The sequence below is a fragment of the Strigops habroptila genome, chromosome 19, assembly GCF_004027225.2.
Source record: "Strigops habroptila isolate Jane chromosome 19, bStrHab1.2.pri, whole genome shotgun sequence".
Classification (NCBI taxonomy): Eukaryota; Metazoa; Chordata; class Aves; order Psittaciformes; family Psittacidae; genus Strigops; species Strigops habroptila.
In genome coordinates, this window is record NC_044295.2 from 564,420 (window position 1) to 583,890 (window position 19,471).

General features: G+C 45.2%; 1 protein-coding gene across 1 annotated transcript in view; it reads left to right on the top strand.

The window, feature by feature from the left end:
• The window catches only part of MYO1D (myosin ID), a 128,838-nt gene that overhangs the window by 71,370 nt on the left and 37,997 nt on the right, over positions 1-19,471 (top strand). The window contains exons 20-21 of the mRNA XM_030508633.1: positions 7,938-8,051; positions 12,872-13,026. Of these exons, the coding sequence (XP_030364493.1) occupies positions 7,938-8,051; positions 12,872-13,026 (269 nt within the window). The remainder of the gene's footprint in view (positions 1-7,937; positions 8,052-12,871; positions 13,027-19,471) is intronic.

Sequence of the window (19,471 nt, forward strand, 5' to 3'; positions counted from 1 at the left end):
TGATTACCCTTTTTGATTCTGCAAATATTCTGTGTCGTAGTAACAACACAATTAATTTTGCAGCATAAAATCTCACTTCATAACAAAACTTCTGTGCTAGCGGTAGTGAGTTACAGTATTTATTCAACAGTGATTTGTGTATATGAAAATAGAAATCTCCTGCTGCTTTCCAACCAAAACCATTTCAGTGGGGTGTTCTGTTGCTGTTAACGTGTTCTCTTTTAAGAGTGCAGTTCAGAAGCTGAATGTGTGGTTTGAGTGAATGTTGGTTTCTATTGTTAAGATTAAAGGAGGATCCGGCTGAGTCTGAATCCAGCACTTTGGCTGGAGCCTCTGTTGGGGACAAGGAGATACAGGAGAAATTTCCCCCTTTCTTCACTTCAGGCTGAAACCAAAATAATTCCTCTTCTAATTCATTGAATGAACTGGTTCCAGGCTGTTGCTGTCTCTAGATGCACTGGAGTAATTGTAAAAATACAGTATTCACTTCCTAAAGATGCCATCATAGGAATTGTCGATCTGCAGGGTTTGGAATGCCAGGGAAGGGAATTTCTCAGGCTCTGTGTGTATGATATACACGTACCTGGTGTGGGAGGTTCATTTTGCTCTTTGTTACACAAGCTTGAAGCTTTTAAGCCTTTCTGTTTCTCACGCTTGGTCCTGAATCAGCCCTGAAGGACCATCTCCTGTGCAAGCATAGAGGAAGGCAGGTTTCTGAAGCCCAGATCCATACCTTGTCCTGGTCAGTAGCTGCAAGCACAGAGCTCCTGCCTTTAGGCAAGTGTCTGAGTGGGGTTTTTTTGTTTGTGGTATATGAAGATCCTTGAGAACACAAACAGGTCTTGTTCTGTCAGTCCTGGTACTGTGTTACTGTGCTGGAAAAACCCATTCTCTGGGACTCGTTGCATTGGTATCCCAGCACTTCCATAATAAAAGCAGTTTGGAGATGGAATAGATGTTACCTCCCAGTAATTAGATTTGTTCCTGAGCCTGAGAGATTACTTTCAGTGCATTCAGAGGGGAAGAAAGCTTCAGCTTCCCATTGTGCTTAAAAAGTGTAGCTCAGCTGAAATCAGAAAATACTGCAGAGACTGTGAGGTTCTAGACTTGCAGTTTGGTGGGGTTGATAGTCTCTTTTTTGGTCTTTTTACAAGTTAAATTGTTGGTCACTTTCTTCTATCAGAGAGGTCAGGCTTAATCCTCCCATTGCCTGCTTAGTTAGGGACACCTTTGAGATCATCAGCAAAGGTGAGTGATGGGTCCGTTGGCACGGGGGGAACCACAGAATCCCAGCCTGGTTTGGGTTGGAAGGGACCCTAAAGCTCATCCAGTTCCACCCCCTGCCACGGGCAGGGACACCTTCCACTAGAGCAGGTTGCTCCAAGCCCCTGTGTCCAACCTGGCCTTGAGAGCTGCTGCTCACCCACAACCCAATTGTGCCCAAGTCTTTGAAGTCATTAATGCTTTTCTTGGTCTTTGTTCTTAAGGATCTGTGTTTTCTGGACAGAAAAATATAGCCAGATTTAGGGAAAATACAGCATCCCCTTTAGGAAAACGATGGCCTAAGAGGAGCAGCAGGAGCACCTCTCCATCAACTAAGAGATAAAATCATTTCAGCGCTGCTGTTGAGGACAAGACTGCAGCTTTGTAGGCTCTTTAATGGTATGTGTAAGCCTGGCAATTTCAGTCCATCTGCATGTTTAAACTTCAAAGCAAATGATCCCTTTCAAATCCATGCTTGGATATAACATCTATTTGAGTGAACCGTTTGTCTTCCTTCTTGTATGGACAAGAAATATCCAGGCAAGCCTGAAGTGAACAAAGGAGAGAAGACAAACAATCCTGAACTTTGAAAGCTAACAAGACAAAGATTTGACATTTCAGGATTTAGCATTTCACTTTCCAACCAATGCTTTGGGTATTCTATTATGCCTTAAGTTTGAACACGGGATTTGCAGACTAAGCAACAGTGAAAACTGTTGCAAAGCCTGTGAGTGACTCCACGCTCTGACTACAAGAGCACAGTCTTTACCCTGAGAACAGCATTAACCTTCTTTTGCTCTTCACGTAAAACAACTTCTATCTTGAGCTGCCTTTTTGAAGCAAAGGTGTTTCTCTTGTCAAAAATACAAGCTGAGGCCTCTTACCCAAAAAGTAACAGCCGTCTGAGCCTTCGGTGCTGTGGGACAGGGAGAGTTTCTTCCAATTGCTCCATTCTTCCCTTTTTAACATCAATAAATTCATAAAGTTTCTTCCTTTTAGCCTTACCCTTCTTTAACTTCCCCATGTCAAATGTTATTGGCACGAAGGGGACACTTGGCGTTAGCACGTGGAGGCTGTCCTGGTGGGACTTCCACTGCAGGGAGCTTTGTGACATTTCGAGTGCTAAAACTGGTTTGTGGTGGATTTGAAAATTTGGCTGGTTTTTCCTCAGCTGAAATTTGGTTCATGCAAAGCTTTAGCAGGGGCCTGACGAGGGAATTGTAGAAATGAAAATGTAGGTAGTGATAAGGTGATTTCATTGCTCCCCTTAAATAAACTCTTTAACAAAGCGTCAGGCTACAGAATAAGGTTGTTCAAGTTCATTTGTGGTCTATTTTCATGGTTCAGCTTATTTGGGGATTCTTGAGCAGCAAGTGTGCTGTTCCTGCTGGTCCCTTCGCCAGGCAGGAAGGTGTTACTGGTGAACTTGGTGAGCTCAGGTGAGTGCTTTGTTTCTGGAGCAGCATCAGGCTTCTTTGCAGCTTTCAGTAAGGTACCGAATCATCATGAGATTTGAGCATCACAAGAACTACATGTTAAGGAGTTCTTGTCTGTCCACAGCAATGTCAGGTGTCTGCTCTTTAAAATGTTCCTAGAATCAAACAGTCCCAGGTTGGGAGGGACCTCAAGGATTATCTGGTCCAACCTTTCCAGGCAAAGCATGACCTAGAGTAGATGGCCCAGCTCCCTGTGAAGCTGAATCATAACAGTGTCCAACATTTGGAAGTCCACCACTTCCGTGGGGAGATTATTCCCATGGCTGATTGTTCTCATTGTGAGCAATTTTCCTCTTGTTTCCAGTTGGAATCTCCCGAGGAGTAACTTGTGCCCATCACCCCTTGTCTTTTCTATGTGACTCCTTGCACAAAGGGAGTCTCCATCTTCCATCTTTCAGATAATTGCAGTCTAATACACCTCTTTCTTTGGAAAGACATTAAAAGGATGAGCGTTGGGCAGTTGGAATAGACCCAAGTTAAGCCTGGACTTCATGTATTTAAACCTGATTATGTCTAGAACATACCTTATGACCTGTAAGATATTTGTTAACTGTTAAATTCTTGGAGACAGGTTTTTTGTAGCTGATGATTGACGTTGTTGTAAGTCAAGGAGGTAACACCACCTCCTGCCAGCTGGGGAACTGCTCTTGAAGTACTGGGAACTGCTGGTGGGACTTTCTTTAGCTTGAGTGCACAGGGTCTTCATTTCAACAGCTTGAGCTGAATAATAACGGGTGAATGTGTTTGGGCTGAAGCTTATATAGCTCTTGTTGTAGAAGGGCTGTGAAGAGACTTGGAAGTCTCACTGATGGGAGGTGTGTGTGCTTGCTTTCTCCTGGTAGGTATAATAGAAGCAGGTCATCTCTGCCTATGGAAAAATCCATCTTTCCTGAACATTGTGGTGCTCCTCATTGTTTCAAAGGAAATTATTATGGGTTTTGCCTTGGGAAACCAAATGCATATTTCACGTGTAGCACCAGATTTTGTTGGATCACCAAGGAAACAACAGTTTCTCTTTTTTCGGGGGGGAGGGAGCTTTTCTTCCCACTTTCTCCCTTGTCATTTGTGGCATCCAGCTGCCTTGAGATCACCATCTCTTCCAAAACCAGTGCCCTGCAGCGTCTAGGGGCCCCAGGCAGAGACCTGAAAAGCTCATTTGAAGGTTTTTCTGCTTCATTTTCCCCCATCAGCTAGTCAAGAAGCTAAAATAAGACTGATTCCCATTTGCATCAACAAAGATATAAATAAAAAATGCCCAGAAGGTGCAGAGCACACAATGCCAGGCAAGGCTCTTCTCCACAAGGGTAGAAGCTGTATCTGAGAACATAAGGCCTGTCTCCACTCCTACAAAATCAAAAGAATAGTGGCATTTGCAATGGTGCTGGCGTTTGTCCGAATCTCTTCTGTGCTGCTTCCCAACATGACAATTTCCTTCTAAACCCACAACAAGTATTATTTGCATAAATACACCATAGGTGCATGAGGCACCAGAAGCAATGGCTTGGAAAGAGCTGGAGAGGACAGGAGCTGTAGAGCGGTGAAAATGTGCTTCTCAGGTGAGTTAAGCTGCTGGACCTCCTCTTTGGTACCTCTCTGTAGCTGTTCAGCTGAATTTGTTGCTCAGCGTGAACCCTAAAAGCAGTGGGTAACCACAAGAAGTGGAATTTAAAACAAGCTTGTAGAACTACTACTACATTACATTGCCTTGTGAAGGCTGGGTGTGCTTCCTGGCCCCAGGATGGGGCCTCCTGTGCTGGGGGGCTCTGACTGCACGGTCTGTCACCAGGGGCTCTGTGCTGGACATGGACAACAGGCAGGATGTTGTGGTGGAGATGGGAGCCACAAGCAGGCTCATGGCAGTGAACAGGTTGTGCTGTCAGGCTCTTTAAATACTCAAATCAAAACTAGCCGTGTGTTGGAAGCATGGTGGGACAGCATCAGCTCTGGGGTCACAGCCCCACACACTGGAGGAGCCTTTGCTTAAACTCCCAAGACATGGAACATGGTGTGCTGGAAGCTGCTCACCCGAATTACAGCGTGAGGAGCCTGTGCTGCTCTGCTCAAACAACTCAACGTGTGGCACCAGACTCTCCTCACCTACTTCCTCTGGGCCATTCAGTGTTCCATAGCCTGCCTTGGTTTTTCCTCCCATTCATCTGCTTCCTAAAATAACCCCAGTTATTCAGCATCTCTTACTGTGAGCTTTTCCAGGCCCTCCGTCATGTTCTTCACCTTCTCTGAACCATTAGTCTCCTCCACGTTCACCATCCTGGTGCTTCACACACTATTCCCAGTGAGACCATGGCTCCCAGGGCATTATCCCCCACGCTGATGCCTTGCTTGTTTTCAGCTGCCTCACATGTTTGTGCCAAGATCTATCCAGAGCTGTCTACAATGATCTTCAGTTAGCTTTCCTGAGCTGGGGCTGCTAATTTAAAGCTGTCACAGAACTCTCCAATTTGCATTTTTTGCCTTTATCTGCTCTGAACTTTGTCACTCTGCTGCCTATTGCCTGAGAATATTTAAGTTTTCCAGTTGTCTCCTGCCTTCACCTAGGAAAATCCTGTTTATGTTCTCCCCTCATCACGTCTCACCCTTGTCTACCCTTCTCAGTTGATTAATAACTCTCTCTGTGACTGTGATACACCGATGACTCCAGCTTTGCCTGAAGTGGAAAACAATTTCTACTTTGTGTCCTACTTTCTCACTTAACTAAAGTAAGTTAAAACTTTGCATCTTGCCTTGATGACTGTTCAGTACCCAGCTCAAAGTCTAGCTGGCATCAAAGGTTCTCCTTTGGTGGAGTATTTCCTGGACAAATAAATTGGGATGTTAGTGAGACGTGTGTTTCCTCTGTGACAACCCCACTTGCTGGAGCCAAACGGTACCAGCAGCCTGAGGGAGTATTTGGGATGAGTTGAGGTGGGATGGGGAGAATTGAAATGAGCAGTGTTTAGAAAGGAGATATGAGCAAAGGCATGACCCCAGGGTATGAAACTGCCATATGTTTCCTGCTCCTCCCAGTTCTGTTTTTGTAATCAACCACACTAATTCCATAAGGTGGGAAGAGTGGTTTATTAGCTTCAGTCTTCCTGGATCTTCCCCAGATCAGAGGTTGTTGTGAAGGTACAACCTTTAGTATCTTGTCTCCTTTGAATGGGTACATTTTTAATACACAGTTGTATATTCTTATAATAATTTTCCACAAGTGGCATTTGACAGCACTTTGGGGATTTAATTTCTCAGATACTGGAGGGGTAGTGTTGTTGGAGACACAACTGGTGGCCAAAACTAGACATGAATTCAGAATACCTGGAATTAAGAGAAATGATAGTCTGTGACCACTACACGCCTTGCTGCTGGGCCGTGGCATTACTTTGCATCATTAGCTGGTGCACTACACAGAGCTTATTTTCCCCATAAGCCTGAGTGCCTGGTTCTGGCAGCACTATCCCAGGTGGGTCATATTTTGAGTTGAAATTAAAGTGAACCAACTTCTTGAGTATGCCTGAGATATTCCATGAGGGTTGGGACATAGAGATGCAGATAATCTCTGCTGCTGTTGGCTGCCAGTGAGATTACAGGTGATAATATAGTGGTTTACCTCAGCAGGCAACTAATGGTTCTTCACTGAGCTATAGAGTGTGCCTGTAATTGGTCTTAAATTTACAACTGGCAACATTAAGATGCTGAGATATTAATGTTTCCCAGTGGCAACACTGAGCTGTGTTTGCCGAACTACTAGAAACTGTCAGAGTGTTTCAGACACTGTGAAGTCTGTTTTCTTGGTAGCATATGGGCTGGTGAAATCACAGAATGATTTAGGTGGGATGGGACCTCTGGAGGTCTGTGGTCCAACCTTCTGCTCTGAGCAGGGTTGACTTCAGATTTAGCTCAGGTTGCTCAAGCTCTCAGTCAACTGAGGTTTGAAATCCCCAAGGATGAAGGTTACACAGCTTCTATCCCAGATTTTTTTCCCTTACAGAATCCCAGACTGGTTTGTGTTGGAAGGGACCTTAAAGCTCCTCCAGTTCCAATCCCCTGCCACGGGCAGGGACACCTTCCACTAGAGCAGGTTGCTCCAAGCCCGTGTGTCCAACCTGGCCTTGAGCACTGCCAGGGATGGGGCAGCCACAACTGAACAGAGCTGTCGTGTTTGCTTCCCCTGTTTATCACTACTCAGAGTTCACAAAAAGGCAGATTTTGGTCATGTCAGTGAATTGACAGCACTGGTGAGGACCAGAGCCAGCTCAAGGTGAGGGGTTATGATCTCCTGGAAGGGACAGGACATTGCTCTCAGTGGCAGGGAGCCTTTAGGCGAGACTGGTTGTGCTCTTGCTGCCTCTTTTGCCGGGGAAGGGAGAAGGTTGTGTTCAACACCCCTTGCAGCCTGAGGGTACTGCAGCTTGGGTCTTCTGCTTGCCAAGAAAGAGCCTTACCTTCCTCCCACCAGCTGCTTGCCTCAGTCCCTGTGTACAGGCTTGGCTCTCCCGGGCTCCTTCTGGCCTCCTTGGTCTCATCTTCCTTCTTGCAGAACGGCACAACTTGAGCAGAACCCGGGGAGCGCGCCCATCGCAGGCTAACACAGCCCCTGCTGAACTGGGGCAGGGTGGCTGCCACCTCCTGGGCAAGTTCCTTTCCTACCTCCAAGGCACAGGGTTGTGAAAGAGGGAAATGGGATCTGAAATGGGATCTGCTCAAATTTAGGATGGACCAAAGCATCTGCTTCAAGCACCTCAGGTGTGGACTGTCCCAGACCCTGGTGGCACCCTGCTTAGCTCTGTGGGATACATGTTGTGCATCGTGCTTTTGGGGTGCATACACAGTGTAGGAGCCTGGGCTTGGTGTCTGCTGGTGGACAGGGGTGCAGGTTGAACACTGCTAGGGAAAAGCATCTGTCCTTCAGTTGGTTGAAGCCATGGATTTTCCCAGGTTGCCACAGCTCTGCTGGATAACTGAGAATGCTGCTTCTCCAAGACTCTGTTTCTCTAGTTGTAAAATGGGATTGTGAGGTCCCTCTTCCCTTTTCACTGGTTGGAGATCAGTGGAGAAAACCTGTTGAAGAGCTCAGGGAGTTTTGTGTGTTTGCTGTGTGAGTTTGGCATATTTACTGCTGTGGAGCTCTGCTCTGCACGTTCCTGCAGTGATCAGTGGGACTGAAGATGTGCTGCTTTGCAGGTCAATCGCTTCAATAAGGTGGAGGACAGAGCAATCTTCATTACGGACCGACACCTGTACAAGATGGACCCTATGAAGCAGTACAAAGTGATGAAGACCATCCCCCTCTATAATGTAAGTACAAGGAGTGGGGAACCTCATCCTTGGGCTCTCTGAGTCGTGGGGGTGCATCTACTGCTGAGCTCCATTTTCATACCCATAAAACAGAAAAAGACCTTGGTTTATTTTAATATATCTAATGTCTTTAAAATGGTTACAGTGCAATTAACTGCAACACCAGTACATCATGTTAACTTTTAATTTCAGTGCATAATATAAAAGCTAAAACCCAAACTATTTATCACTCTGTCTTCTGCTTGTTCTTCTGTTGGTTTTTATTTGCTGTGTGCTGCAAGATCCTGGCCCCATAAGGGGGCTGGCATTTCACAGCAGCTCTTGACACGGTTTCTGTGTCTTTGGGGGGTTTGGTTGATCCTTCCTGGCATGTTTGATTTTTTTTTTTTTTTAATATATTTGTTCATGTTTATAATGTAAATCTTATCAAAGCTAAATTTGGAATTACAGTGAGGTATGTGCCCTTTGGGGTAGCAGAGTTTAGCTGCCAGTGACAAAGCAGCAGATTATCACTGGGAAGCAGGGGGATGGGGGAAAACCTCATCTTAGCTCTTGAGCATCCTGGGGTGGGGATTCAACTCCTTGTTTGTTTTCCTCAGCCTGAGGTTACACTGCCTCTGTTATCTTAAACCTGCAGAACCTGGCTGGGTTGCTCGGAAATGCACACGGATTTGTTGGGATGTTTGCATTGGGAGAAATGACAAATGTGGCATCCCCCTATTGCTAAAAGAGCGGAGATGGGATTAGGGTAATGCTAAAATCCAACCTGGAAACATGGAGTGAAGGATTTGTTCCGACTCTATACACAGTGTTGATTTGTAGGTCCTCTCCCTGGTGGCCATGCACCCACCACCCACCACAGCGCGCTGGAGCAGTGAGAGCAGTGCCCGCAGCAAAGCGACGTCTCCCTCCTGGCAGCATCTCCTGTTTTGAACAGGCACTGCTGCCAGGCAGGCAGCAGCTGCAGGTCATTCTCCTCGCTTGATGTTCTGTTCCACTGACATTGTCTCTTAATTGTGCAAAATGGAAGCGTCAGCAGATTCTGCTGCTAAATGGCTGATTCTCACTTGTGCAAAATGACTTGTTCAACTCCAGAGGCTCTGGGCAGAGTGCTGTTCCTGGCTGGGGGCAGGGTGTGAAGTGTCAAAGGGAACTGGGGCGGACAGGGTGGGATTTTGTCCATTGCCATTTCTCTCTCTTAATTTTCTGCACTCTTAGTCTATATAAAATGGCCAGGCCACTGCAGTTCACTTCCTACATGATAGAGACATCTGTATTTATCACAGCTTTAGAAATGTGTCTGCTTTACCTGTGTGTCTGAGGGGTTTGAAGGTGGAGCTTGTGCATTTACCTGACAGCACGAGCCCAGATTGCTCTGGAATCCTTAGTGCCTCAAACATGAAAGGAGATGAGCAAGTCAGATACAATTTTAGGTTACCTGTAAAATATCCATTGCACAGAAATGTTAGCAATTGTTATTTTTTCCCAAAAGACATACATATAATATAGAATATCCGTTTACACAGAGTGCTGTAGCACAGGCTGTATGGTGGCTGCCTGCTCTGCATTTCCTCTGGCACCAAACCAGTTGATGGGCTGTACAAGAAGGTGTCTTGCTTTTCGAATACTTGCATTTCCATGGGTGTAAATCAGCTTTATATGTAGATGTGCAATTATTCCCTTCAGCAACCTACCACAAGGCTTCTTGACTGAACAGTTTCCTTCACCTGAGCAAATGTGAAGGGGTCCTGGAGTACTTTGCAGGGGAAGGATGGGTCCAAAAGATGCTTCATTGACTCATACAGGTGTCAGAATAAGATTCCAGAGTGGAAATTTCTTAGAATCCCAGACTGGTTTGGGTTGGAAGGGACCTTAAAGCTCATCCAGTTCCAACCCCATGCCACGGGCAGGGACACCTTCCACTAGAGCAGGTTATGTAGTTGTTAATTCCTTTTTGTAGTTACCTTTTGTATTTTGTTACTGATTTGAATACACGTTGTCTTTCACCCCATGAGCTGCCTTGTACACTCTCATGTTCCTGCATGCCTGATCCCTTCCTGCATGGAAATCCTTTTGCAGTGTACAGGGAGCTGTGAGTAGCCAGTTAGTGATATAGAGATTCCTTCTTTTTCAGGGAAAGACCAATTATTTGAACTGATAGGAAGAGTTTTGGGAAGCAGTGGGTTATAATTACACCAGTCGTGATGTTTATCAGTGTATCAGGTATGTCCTGCTAGAAAGGTGTGTGTTCCCTGGGGAAGATGGATCACCCTTCCGATGTGTAAAGGTGAACCCAGCTGAAATTCATCTGCCTGTTCGCTGTGCTGCTCACTGTCAGCATTCCAAAAGCACCCTCTCAACACGGCAGCATCCTTAGGGATGGTGTTTCCATGGAAATCTCGTTGGAGACAGTCAGCTGATGTCTGTTACAACCATAAACTTGTTTTCGGCTGAAGAAACCACACTACAGTGCCCATCTCCTTTAACCATGGGGACATGTACGTGGTTTAAGCACAGCCTGGAATGCTGCTCAGGTCCCTGCCTCTGCCTTCTGGTGCTTTATGTCCTGTCTGAGGCATCTGGAATTTTGTGCAAATGATGACAAAGCAATAGGTTTCCTCTCAGCCCTGTTTCACTGTATCACGATGCTGCTGTGGGGTGTTTGCTGTGTGCAAGTGTTCTGGCAGTTGCCTCAGAAGTACCAATAGACAATTAGCTTTTTGTTCTTACCTGGAGAGAAAATGGAGAATGACAGAAAGGAATTAAAAGGTGACTGAGCAGCAGAAAGGATCTTGGAACTCCCTTGCTCTGAGTACAATAAAGGATGTTCTGTGACTGCTGAACGTTTTCTCCTGATCTTCAAGCAGAGTTAATAAGAGTGTTTGTAAATACTGAGATAAGCTCCTTCTCTGAAATGATTTCTTTTGTGTTCTATTTATTTGTTCAGAGAGTCTGATGGGGAGGGGTGAAATAGGAACATTTTCAAGGGCTCTTGGGCTCCTCACACAGTTCTGTTGAATAATTAATGTTTAAATAGGCTTTTCAACTCCAGCCATTTCAACTTGTTCATCTTTCACACTCGATGCACATTTAAAACCTCAATGGCAGTAGTCCCTGTGGTGCTATTGTGCTCACAGGATGGTATTTAAGCATGCAAATTAATTTTAAGGGACACTATAAACCCAGGGAGCTGTTAATGTCTGAGCATGAAGTGTAGCTTGGTTTTGAAGTATTTCCTAACCTCAGAATAGCATGAACAGTAAAGAATAAACTCCACCTGTGTTGGGGATATCATGCAACTGGTGGCAGGAGGTCTCTGCTCAGGGTTTAAGATACCAGCAGTTACAGTAGTTCAGACAGGCTGTTGTGCTGTGATAATAAACCAACAACATGATAAGGATGAGGATACTCAGGGGCTGGAACACCTCCTGTATGAAGACAGGCTGAGAGAATTGGGGCTATTCAGCCTGGAGAAGAGAAGGCTCTGGGGAGACCTCAGAGCAGCTCCAGTGCCTAAAGAGGCTACAAGAAAGCTGGAGAGGGGCTTTGGACAAGGGCCTGTAGGGACAGGCCAAGGGGAATGGCTTTAACCTGCCAGAGGGGAGATTGAGATGAGCTCTTGGGCAGAAGCTCTTCCCTGTGAGGGTGCTGAGGTGCTGGCACAGGGTGCCCAGAGAAGCTGTGGCTGCCCCATCCCTGGCAGTGTTCAAGGCCAGGTTGGACACAGGGGCTTGGAGCAACCTGCTCTAGTGGAAGGTGTCCCTGCCCGGGGCAGGGGGCTGGAACTGGACGAGCTTTAAGGTCCCTTCCAACCCAAACCAGGCTGGGATTCTATGATTCTGAATACAAGTGATTCTAAACCTGGGTAGTGTTTCATCCACCACGCTGCTGTGTGGGTTTTTTGGTGTGCTTCTCTGGGAGGACGCTGCTGTCTGGTGTGTGTTAGACGTCCAGAGCCGGAACAGGTTTCTTGGACATAATATGTTGTGACTGCTAAAGCAAACACAGGGATCCAGGCTGTGTCTGAGTATGATTCATGCCTCTGAAAGGCATGAGTAGTCTCCAGCTCCATTTGTGCTAATATCCTTTCCAATGCAGGCAGTGTGGTCACATAGAAGGCTTCCTTCTTGAAGAAGGGAATAACAAGACTTTGATACCCACAAAATGGTGTATTGGTGCCTTTCACTTTTAGGAGAATGTGGGTAGCCTGTGTATCTGGATTGCTGCTCCTCAAAATTCCCTGCCTTGGCTTTGTGAAATGATGAAGACAAAGGTTTTAATGTGCCAGAGAGCACTTACTTAACAGGCACAAAAAACCCTCAAACCTAAGCCCCAAACCTAAACCTCACTCCTTTTTAGTTTGTCCAAACACCAGGAACTTAATCCATGCCGAAATACTGGAATCCTCACGGCTTTATGTGGTTTGCAACTGACATTCTTCATGAAGATGTCTGGGCTTTCAGTAAACCTCATTCTTCTATTATCTGCATGTCACTGCGTTCCCAGTGCTGCATTTGTGAATCTGAAGGTGGTTGTTGGCCAGATACATGGTTATTGTTGGTTTTCCCTTGGGAAAGAAAGCTGGACCTCCTCCAGGCTGATCAGATCTATTTTGAAGAGTGCAGACCATGCTGCTCTTTCACCTTGACTCTTCCAGCTTGGGGGAGCAGTACTGAGGACCTGCATGCTGCTGTCCCCTGAGCTCTGAGGTGGAAGTGGAAGCTGAGAGCAAGTGGGGCATCTTGGAGAAGAAAGAACGCGCCCGGCGAGTAGCAAAGATCTATCAATGTGTTAACATTGTTCTTGCTTTCTCTTCACAGTTGGTAGGATTGAGTGTCTCCAATGGAAAGGACCAGCTCGTGGTCTTCCACACGAAAGACAACAAGGATCTCATTGTCTGTCTCTTCAGTAAAGAGCCCTCTAATGACAGCAGGATTGGGGAGCTGGTGGGAGTCCTGGCCAGTCACTTCAAGAGGTCAGTGTTAGGATTGGATTTTGTTCAAAACTCAAACATGTAAAAAATGTCAAATTAGAAACTTCCCCTGAAGTCATTTCAGTGCCAGTCACGAACTTTATCTGTGTCACTTCACTGTATTACTGGGATACCAGAGCAACGTTCATTTTCCTTGCAATTTTGGGATACACTTTTTATCTACAACACTTTGCTTGCCCCTTCTGCCTTCCCTGGCTGTGTTTGTTAGAGCATGAGTGTCTGGGAACAAATATCACTGAAGATGCATTTTGAGTGTTCACACTGTCTTCTGAAAGCTTCTTATAGTCAAACTCTTAACATAGAAAATGAAGATATGGCTATTCATTTCTCACATTGCTCCCCCAGTAGCAATAGATGATTTATTGCTAGAGCTGTAAAACATCATCTCTGTTCCCTGAAAATTGTCTCTTGTGTAAATCAATGCAAAAGCTGTTTTGTTGGTGAACACAAAGTGGTTATCCTGCATTGAGCTGGACTAGCAATAATCACCTTTATAATATGGAGCAAGTTCAGGGCTGTCCAGACAAGCATCACAGCAGAGACTGCATTGCAGGCAATCACATAAAAGTGGCTCGGTAGAGAAAAGGTGTGTGGAGCAAACAGCCCTTGCTCCTCCAGAACAGATCCTCATGAGGTCTGATGTTGATCAGCATCACCTGCAGCCTTGGCTTTTGCCATTCACAATGTTGTGTTCCATTTATGACCCATAAAGAGGAGTCTTTACAGGTGAATACTCATGCAGAGCTACAAGTGGCAGGACAATGAGAATGAATTTAGGTTATATTAGATCCCTGAGTAACTTTCGCTATGAATTCAAGAGCGTGCTGGTTTAGCCACTTCTCACTGCCACCACGTGAAGCTCACTGCTGTCTGTCCTGCTGGAGGTAGGTGCTAAGTTCATTAGAAGTGAATTCTCTGCATTGCCATAATTTGTTTTGGGCAATTCAATACTGAAAAGCCACAGAAAACATTCTCTGCTTTTGCTTTTACCTAAATATAGTTGAATTTCAAAGGTAGCAGCTCTTGAAGGCTCAGGAGATGATGGGTACTGTAAAGCAACACACTTCACTGGGGGAACCCTGTGAAGTAGCAGGAGGCCTTTCATTCCAGGTGACATCATCTTGAGGCAGCTGATGCTCCTCAGTGCTTTAACACATCTCTAATGTTGGGAAGAGCTGGGAAACCCTTGATAACACTCCAGACCCTGTATGTTCAGTGTTCAGACTGCCCTCGTTTGCTGTGCCTTTTGGTCAGATGTTCCTACAAAGCACCTATCCTTTTTGTCCCAATGGGAGGCACATGTTCTTTATTTTAAGGAATCGTGTTGCGTGGCCATCAGACTAAAATGTTGCACCTTTCCTGTAAGGGTATAAACTATTGATCTTCAATTTCTTATATTGATGTTAACAAGGATATTTTTCTCTTTAAAACTAATCAGTTTTTATCTGATCATCATCTGAAGAAGAATGAAGAAGAAATACACTTACATGCTGTTTAATCTTCACTTTAAACAATCATAGAATAATTAGGGTTGGAATATTAATGTATGTATTAGCAATTTTTTAGTGCTTTGAGTGACAAATCTCAGCACAACTGGTTCAATGGAGAGCTGGTCTAAAAGCCCCATTTTCTCCAACATCTACTAAAAATTACTGCTTTAATGGTCATATACAGGAACAGCTCACATTAGTTTTCCAAATACCCAAATGTCATGGTTTCCCTCTTCAAAGCAATATCTGGAAATCAAAATAAAAGGAAATATTCTTGGTTTTCAGCCACTTTCCATTTTCAAAGAGTAAAAAACTCCTGTCAGTGAATGGGATTAGCTGACCCCTCGCTTGAGAGGCACTTTGGGAATTCCTCATGAAACGGGATTAGCTGAAAGTCACCGTGTGCCTCATGGCAAGTGTCAGGTTTCTCTGTCCTGCCTGCAAGAAACTGGTTGCTGTGAAAAGAAAATGGATCCAATAGTAAAATCTTGATCCCCAAAGTTCAATCTGTGTGACCCTGTAATGGGACTTCAGAGCTCTGCTCCCATGGGGACATGGGGAGCTGCTTCCTTGGGTTACACTTGAGCTCCTCTGAACATACAAAGCAATTTCCAGCCACCTCAATCCCAGTCCTGAAGCCCCTGTTATGGGGTTTTAGCAAGGGTAAGGTTGCACAGCTCCCCTTGGTTATGTGCAGTGTAGTAGGTAATGGTACTTTAGCTATTTGTGTAATAAAATCATGTAGAATCCCGTGGCATTCTGTATTAGTGGGTAGGAAAGATGAGGGGGAGGCTGGTGCTGTCACCTGTGCCGAGGACACCAAAACCTTCTCACTCAGTGGTTTGTTTCCAGGTTTTATTATTTTTCCAGACTCTGAACTCTTCAGTGCTGACACATCTTGCATTGGGAATTTTGGACGTTTTCAGCAAGACATAGTTTAGACATAGAAGAAAAAGTTCAGAGGTGATATCTTTAGGTGCTGTGTTCTGGCGGCTGGTTTTGGAGCGGTGACGCTGTCCCTGTCCTTAGGCTTAAAGGCTTCGCATCTGGGAGCTTATTGCCTGAGTTCACAGCTTTCCTCTTCACCCATGAAAATCTACCTGGTCCAAAGAGTTCAGAGCCTGGAGGGGGGAGCAGCGGGGTTGCGTTGCACCAGGGGAGCAGAAGCTGCAGGGTCTGGACTTAGGAGAGACCAAAGCTGAGCTTGGGTTTTGCCCAGCCTGAGGGAGACCACTTTAGGACATTCTGAAAAACCTTTATTTGGAAGGGAGAAGTGCACTTTGGCTGCTTTCCTGGTACTCACATCCTCAGCCATAAATACTGGTTTCACTAGAGTTGCTTAAAACTTTGGATGAGTGCAGTATTCCCTTAATCCTCCTGAACTCCATAAATCAAGTGTCAGAATAAAACTGTACCAGAATTGCAGGCAATTTGGGGGAGATTAAACATATTTGGTACAAAGAGAACTCACAAATGCTTTTTGTGGGTCTTTGCTCTTTGCAGCAGCTCGTGCTGTGGCAAACAAAGCTTCCTGCAAACATGTTTAAGTGAAAGATTGTTAAATTTGCCATTATCTAAATAGTGGTGTTTAAGGTTGAGCTCCGAGAGCGCTGCCTACGGGGTGATTTTTGTTAGTAGTATGAACACCGAGATGTTTGTCAGCCAGATGGGAAGGAACAGTCTGTAAATACACATTTTCAATCCACTGGGAACAGTGAGGACAAGGATTTTACACATTTTTGATGCTGTCCATAAAAAAAAAAGACAAAAGAGATTCAACCTGCTTTGATTTTGCTGGTTTAGGAGAAACTCTTCAGCTCACTGCTGAGCACAGGGGAGCACAAATCATTAAGTAGGAGAGTCCAGTCTGATTAAAATCAGTTCAGTATTTTGAAGTTGAATTTCTTCCACTGATACGAAGAAAAGAACCTTCCCACTCAGGCCCAGGTATCATGCAAGAGGTTAAAACCCTTCGCTTTGTTGTGAAGATGCTCTTTGATATCCAAGCTGTGCTGATTTTAATCAGTTTAAAATCATTCCTTTCTTTTAAAGCTGTTTGCCTTTGCCTTGTAGAAACCTTGATTAACTGCTGACACCAAGAGATTTACATGTGAGTTAAAACAGAAGCATTTTGTCTGTAGCCAGTGACAATCTGGAGGAGATGATGGGGAATTCATACTCTTGGGGTTTTGGGACAAAGAAAGAACGAGGAGCCCAAACTGGTCTTTGGAAACACCCGTGTGGTGTGTGCTGCTCACAGAGCGACCCCACTCCAAGGAAATCACCATCTCCTCAGGCAGAAAGCCTCTGCACAAAGGGAGGGTGTTACCACCGCTGCTATCAAATTAACCTGTCACTTCAGCTTTGGGAACGCTAGGAAAATTATCCAGGACCTGACAGTGGGTGTCAGCGCCACCGGTGATGAGCACTCTTTAACTGGAAGTTTCCATCGGTGCTGGTGGGTTCTTGTAGGCTAAACGGGATCAGAAGGAGTTGAGAGCTGCTTCAGAAAAGCAGGCTGGGCAGAAACTGCTTCTAAACTGCTATTTAATAGGATTTGTCCTTTGTCGCTGCTGCCAACTAACCCGTGTTTAGCTCTGATTCAGCTGTGCCAGTGGCTGACACCATTGTTAGCAGCGGCTGGAGCTGACAAAGGACCAGACTTTATTCATATCAGGCTCTTCCCTAACATTTCTTTCAGTGCTTGAGCTCTGGTTTTATAGAGATTTCTATTCATAATGGATTTGTAGTAAAATTCAGGGGTGTTTTGGGGGGAGCCCTAACCCACAGGTAGCTGTCAGCTTTTACGCACCAGGTACACTGTGGAAACGGCAACAGGAAAAACAGATTCCTTATAGAAAATAAACTGTTTGAAATACATAAACTAGGGGAATTGGCTTAATTCTCTCAGCTTGTCTTAGTGACTTGAAAAAAATTCCTAGGATTTGGCTAAGATTTACCTCTGGCTAATTTATGATCTTTAGAATCATCTCTGGTAATTCCTGTGTAGGTTTGTCGCTCTCAGTTGTAATTTGGTTTAAGAAATGATTTTTCCTTGGAAAATGCATTGTGTAGGTTAAGGATTTGTTGCTTTCCATGACTTCTGGGCATGAAGGGCCGGAATTAGAGCCCCCTGATAAAGCCCACTCTCTTTATTTAATTCTTTTATGTTTCGGAAAACCTTTCTTCAGCTCTTGATACAACCGAGTTTTCCAAACCCTTGTCCTGCTAGAAGGGAGCCCATAAAGGAGCTTGGTAGATCATTTCCTTTCTTAAACTCCATCTTCCTGATGATGCTGCTGTGGCAGAGCTCATTCCTTGTCTCTGAAATGGGTCCTGAGCTCCCTGGCCAGGGATCCCTTCCCCGCTTCCAGTGGAAAAGTAGCTTTTTGTTACACTTCTCAATATGTTCCTGGCATGGAAAAACCCCTTTGTCTCCTGCAGTCCTGCATTTGTAATATTGAGAACAAAATGAGCTCAAGAGAGGAGCTTGGGCTTTCAAGAGGCTGAGTTTAATTTTTGCATCAAATTTTGAATCCTTTATTTGGGTACTTGCCCTCTATATCGAAAAGTCAATTCTTTTGTCTGATAACCTGAATAGTAGCAATTTATTGTATTTTATGGCCTGCCTTTGAGTACGGAGAGGTTTTATTGTCAGTTTTTCCTTCCCTGGCCTGCCCAGGTCCTGCTACCGTTGTCAGCACAAATTCTGTCTGAAATCCACTGAAAGGAAGACTCTGCTGTGGCAGAAACACATTCAAGTTACTTTATACCAACATCTCCGTGTAACTTCAGTGCTCTCTGTTCTATAAGCAGCAGATAGAGGCTAAAGCTCCATCCAAATATTCAGAGTCCTCCTGGGATGGAGATCTTGGGAGAAATGAGAAGTTATCATAGAATCATCATAGAATTAGAATGGTTTGGGGCGGAAGGGACCTTAAAGCTCCTCCAGCTCTTGGCTTTCAGCAGGACTGAAAGTTTGACATGAGCCATCACCTTGCCCACTGTTAACAGACTGACGTAAGCAGAAGGTGTCTCCTAAAGACCCTCAGTGATACAAACCATAGTGCAAAAATCCCAAGGCACACCTTGAACCTGAGCATGGCTCCAGGGGAGCTGGCTGACGTGGCTGCGTCCCGCTGCCAGCCACACGTGTGTGGTTGCACAAGGTTGTAAATAGTGATGATCTTGCTGTTGGTTTAATTCTCAACCAAAGCATTGGCTGCCTGCTGTTCCAGGAGCCCTGCCTCTCCAGTCAACAGATGGCCCCACGTTGGCTGGCCTTACCCAGGCTTAGTTTCACCAGCAAGTCAGTATTATCAAGCTGTCAAAGGACCCATCTGCCCCGAGCAGCTGTCCTGGCATGCAGCAGTGTGTGTGCTGGGAACCTCCCTGCTTCGCACATCTCAGGCATATCAAACTTTTACATTTGGGTTTTATTTGGGGAGGGGGTTGTAATTCATGCCATCTGCCTCCTGTGCTTAGCTGAAGGGATGTTATGTTAGAAAACAAGTGACTAGACAAGAAATCTTTTCTGTTCCCCTTGTAGTCTGTGGTCTGACATATCTGCACCAGCGGGGTTTACTGAACTTCTTTTAAAAACCTGAGATTTGGACTTAAAAGAGATACAGATATACTTTTGGTGTCAACGTACACCTTCACACTTGTGCAAATCCTGGTGTTTGGTGCCTGTTTTCCCACTGACTGCCAGAGCTCAGCCATAACCTGTTTCCTTCCCTGTACTGTGGGATGCTGCTGCCAATGACACTGGTTGGGCTTCTCAGCACCCAGGAGAATTCTGGGTGTAACTCTGGTTACAAAGCTTCAGAGGTTACAAATGTCTCATAGGGAGGTGATGCTTAAACATTAGCAGGAGCTGATGCAGTTCCCATTTGTCTGTAGTGAGTCACTTACAGCCTGGTTTTCCTACCTTGACT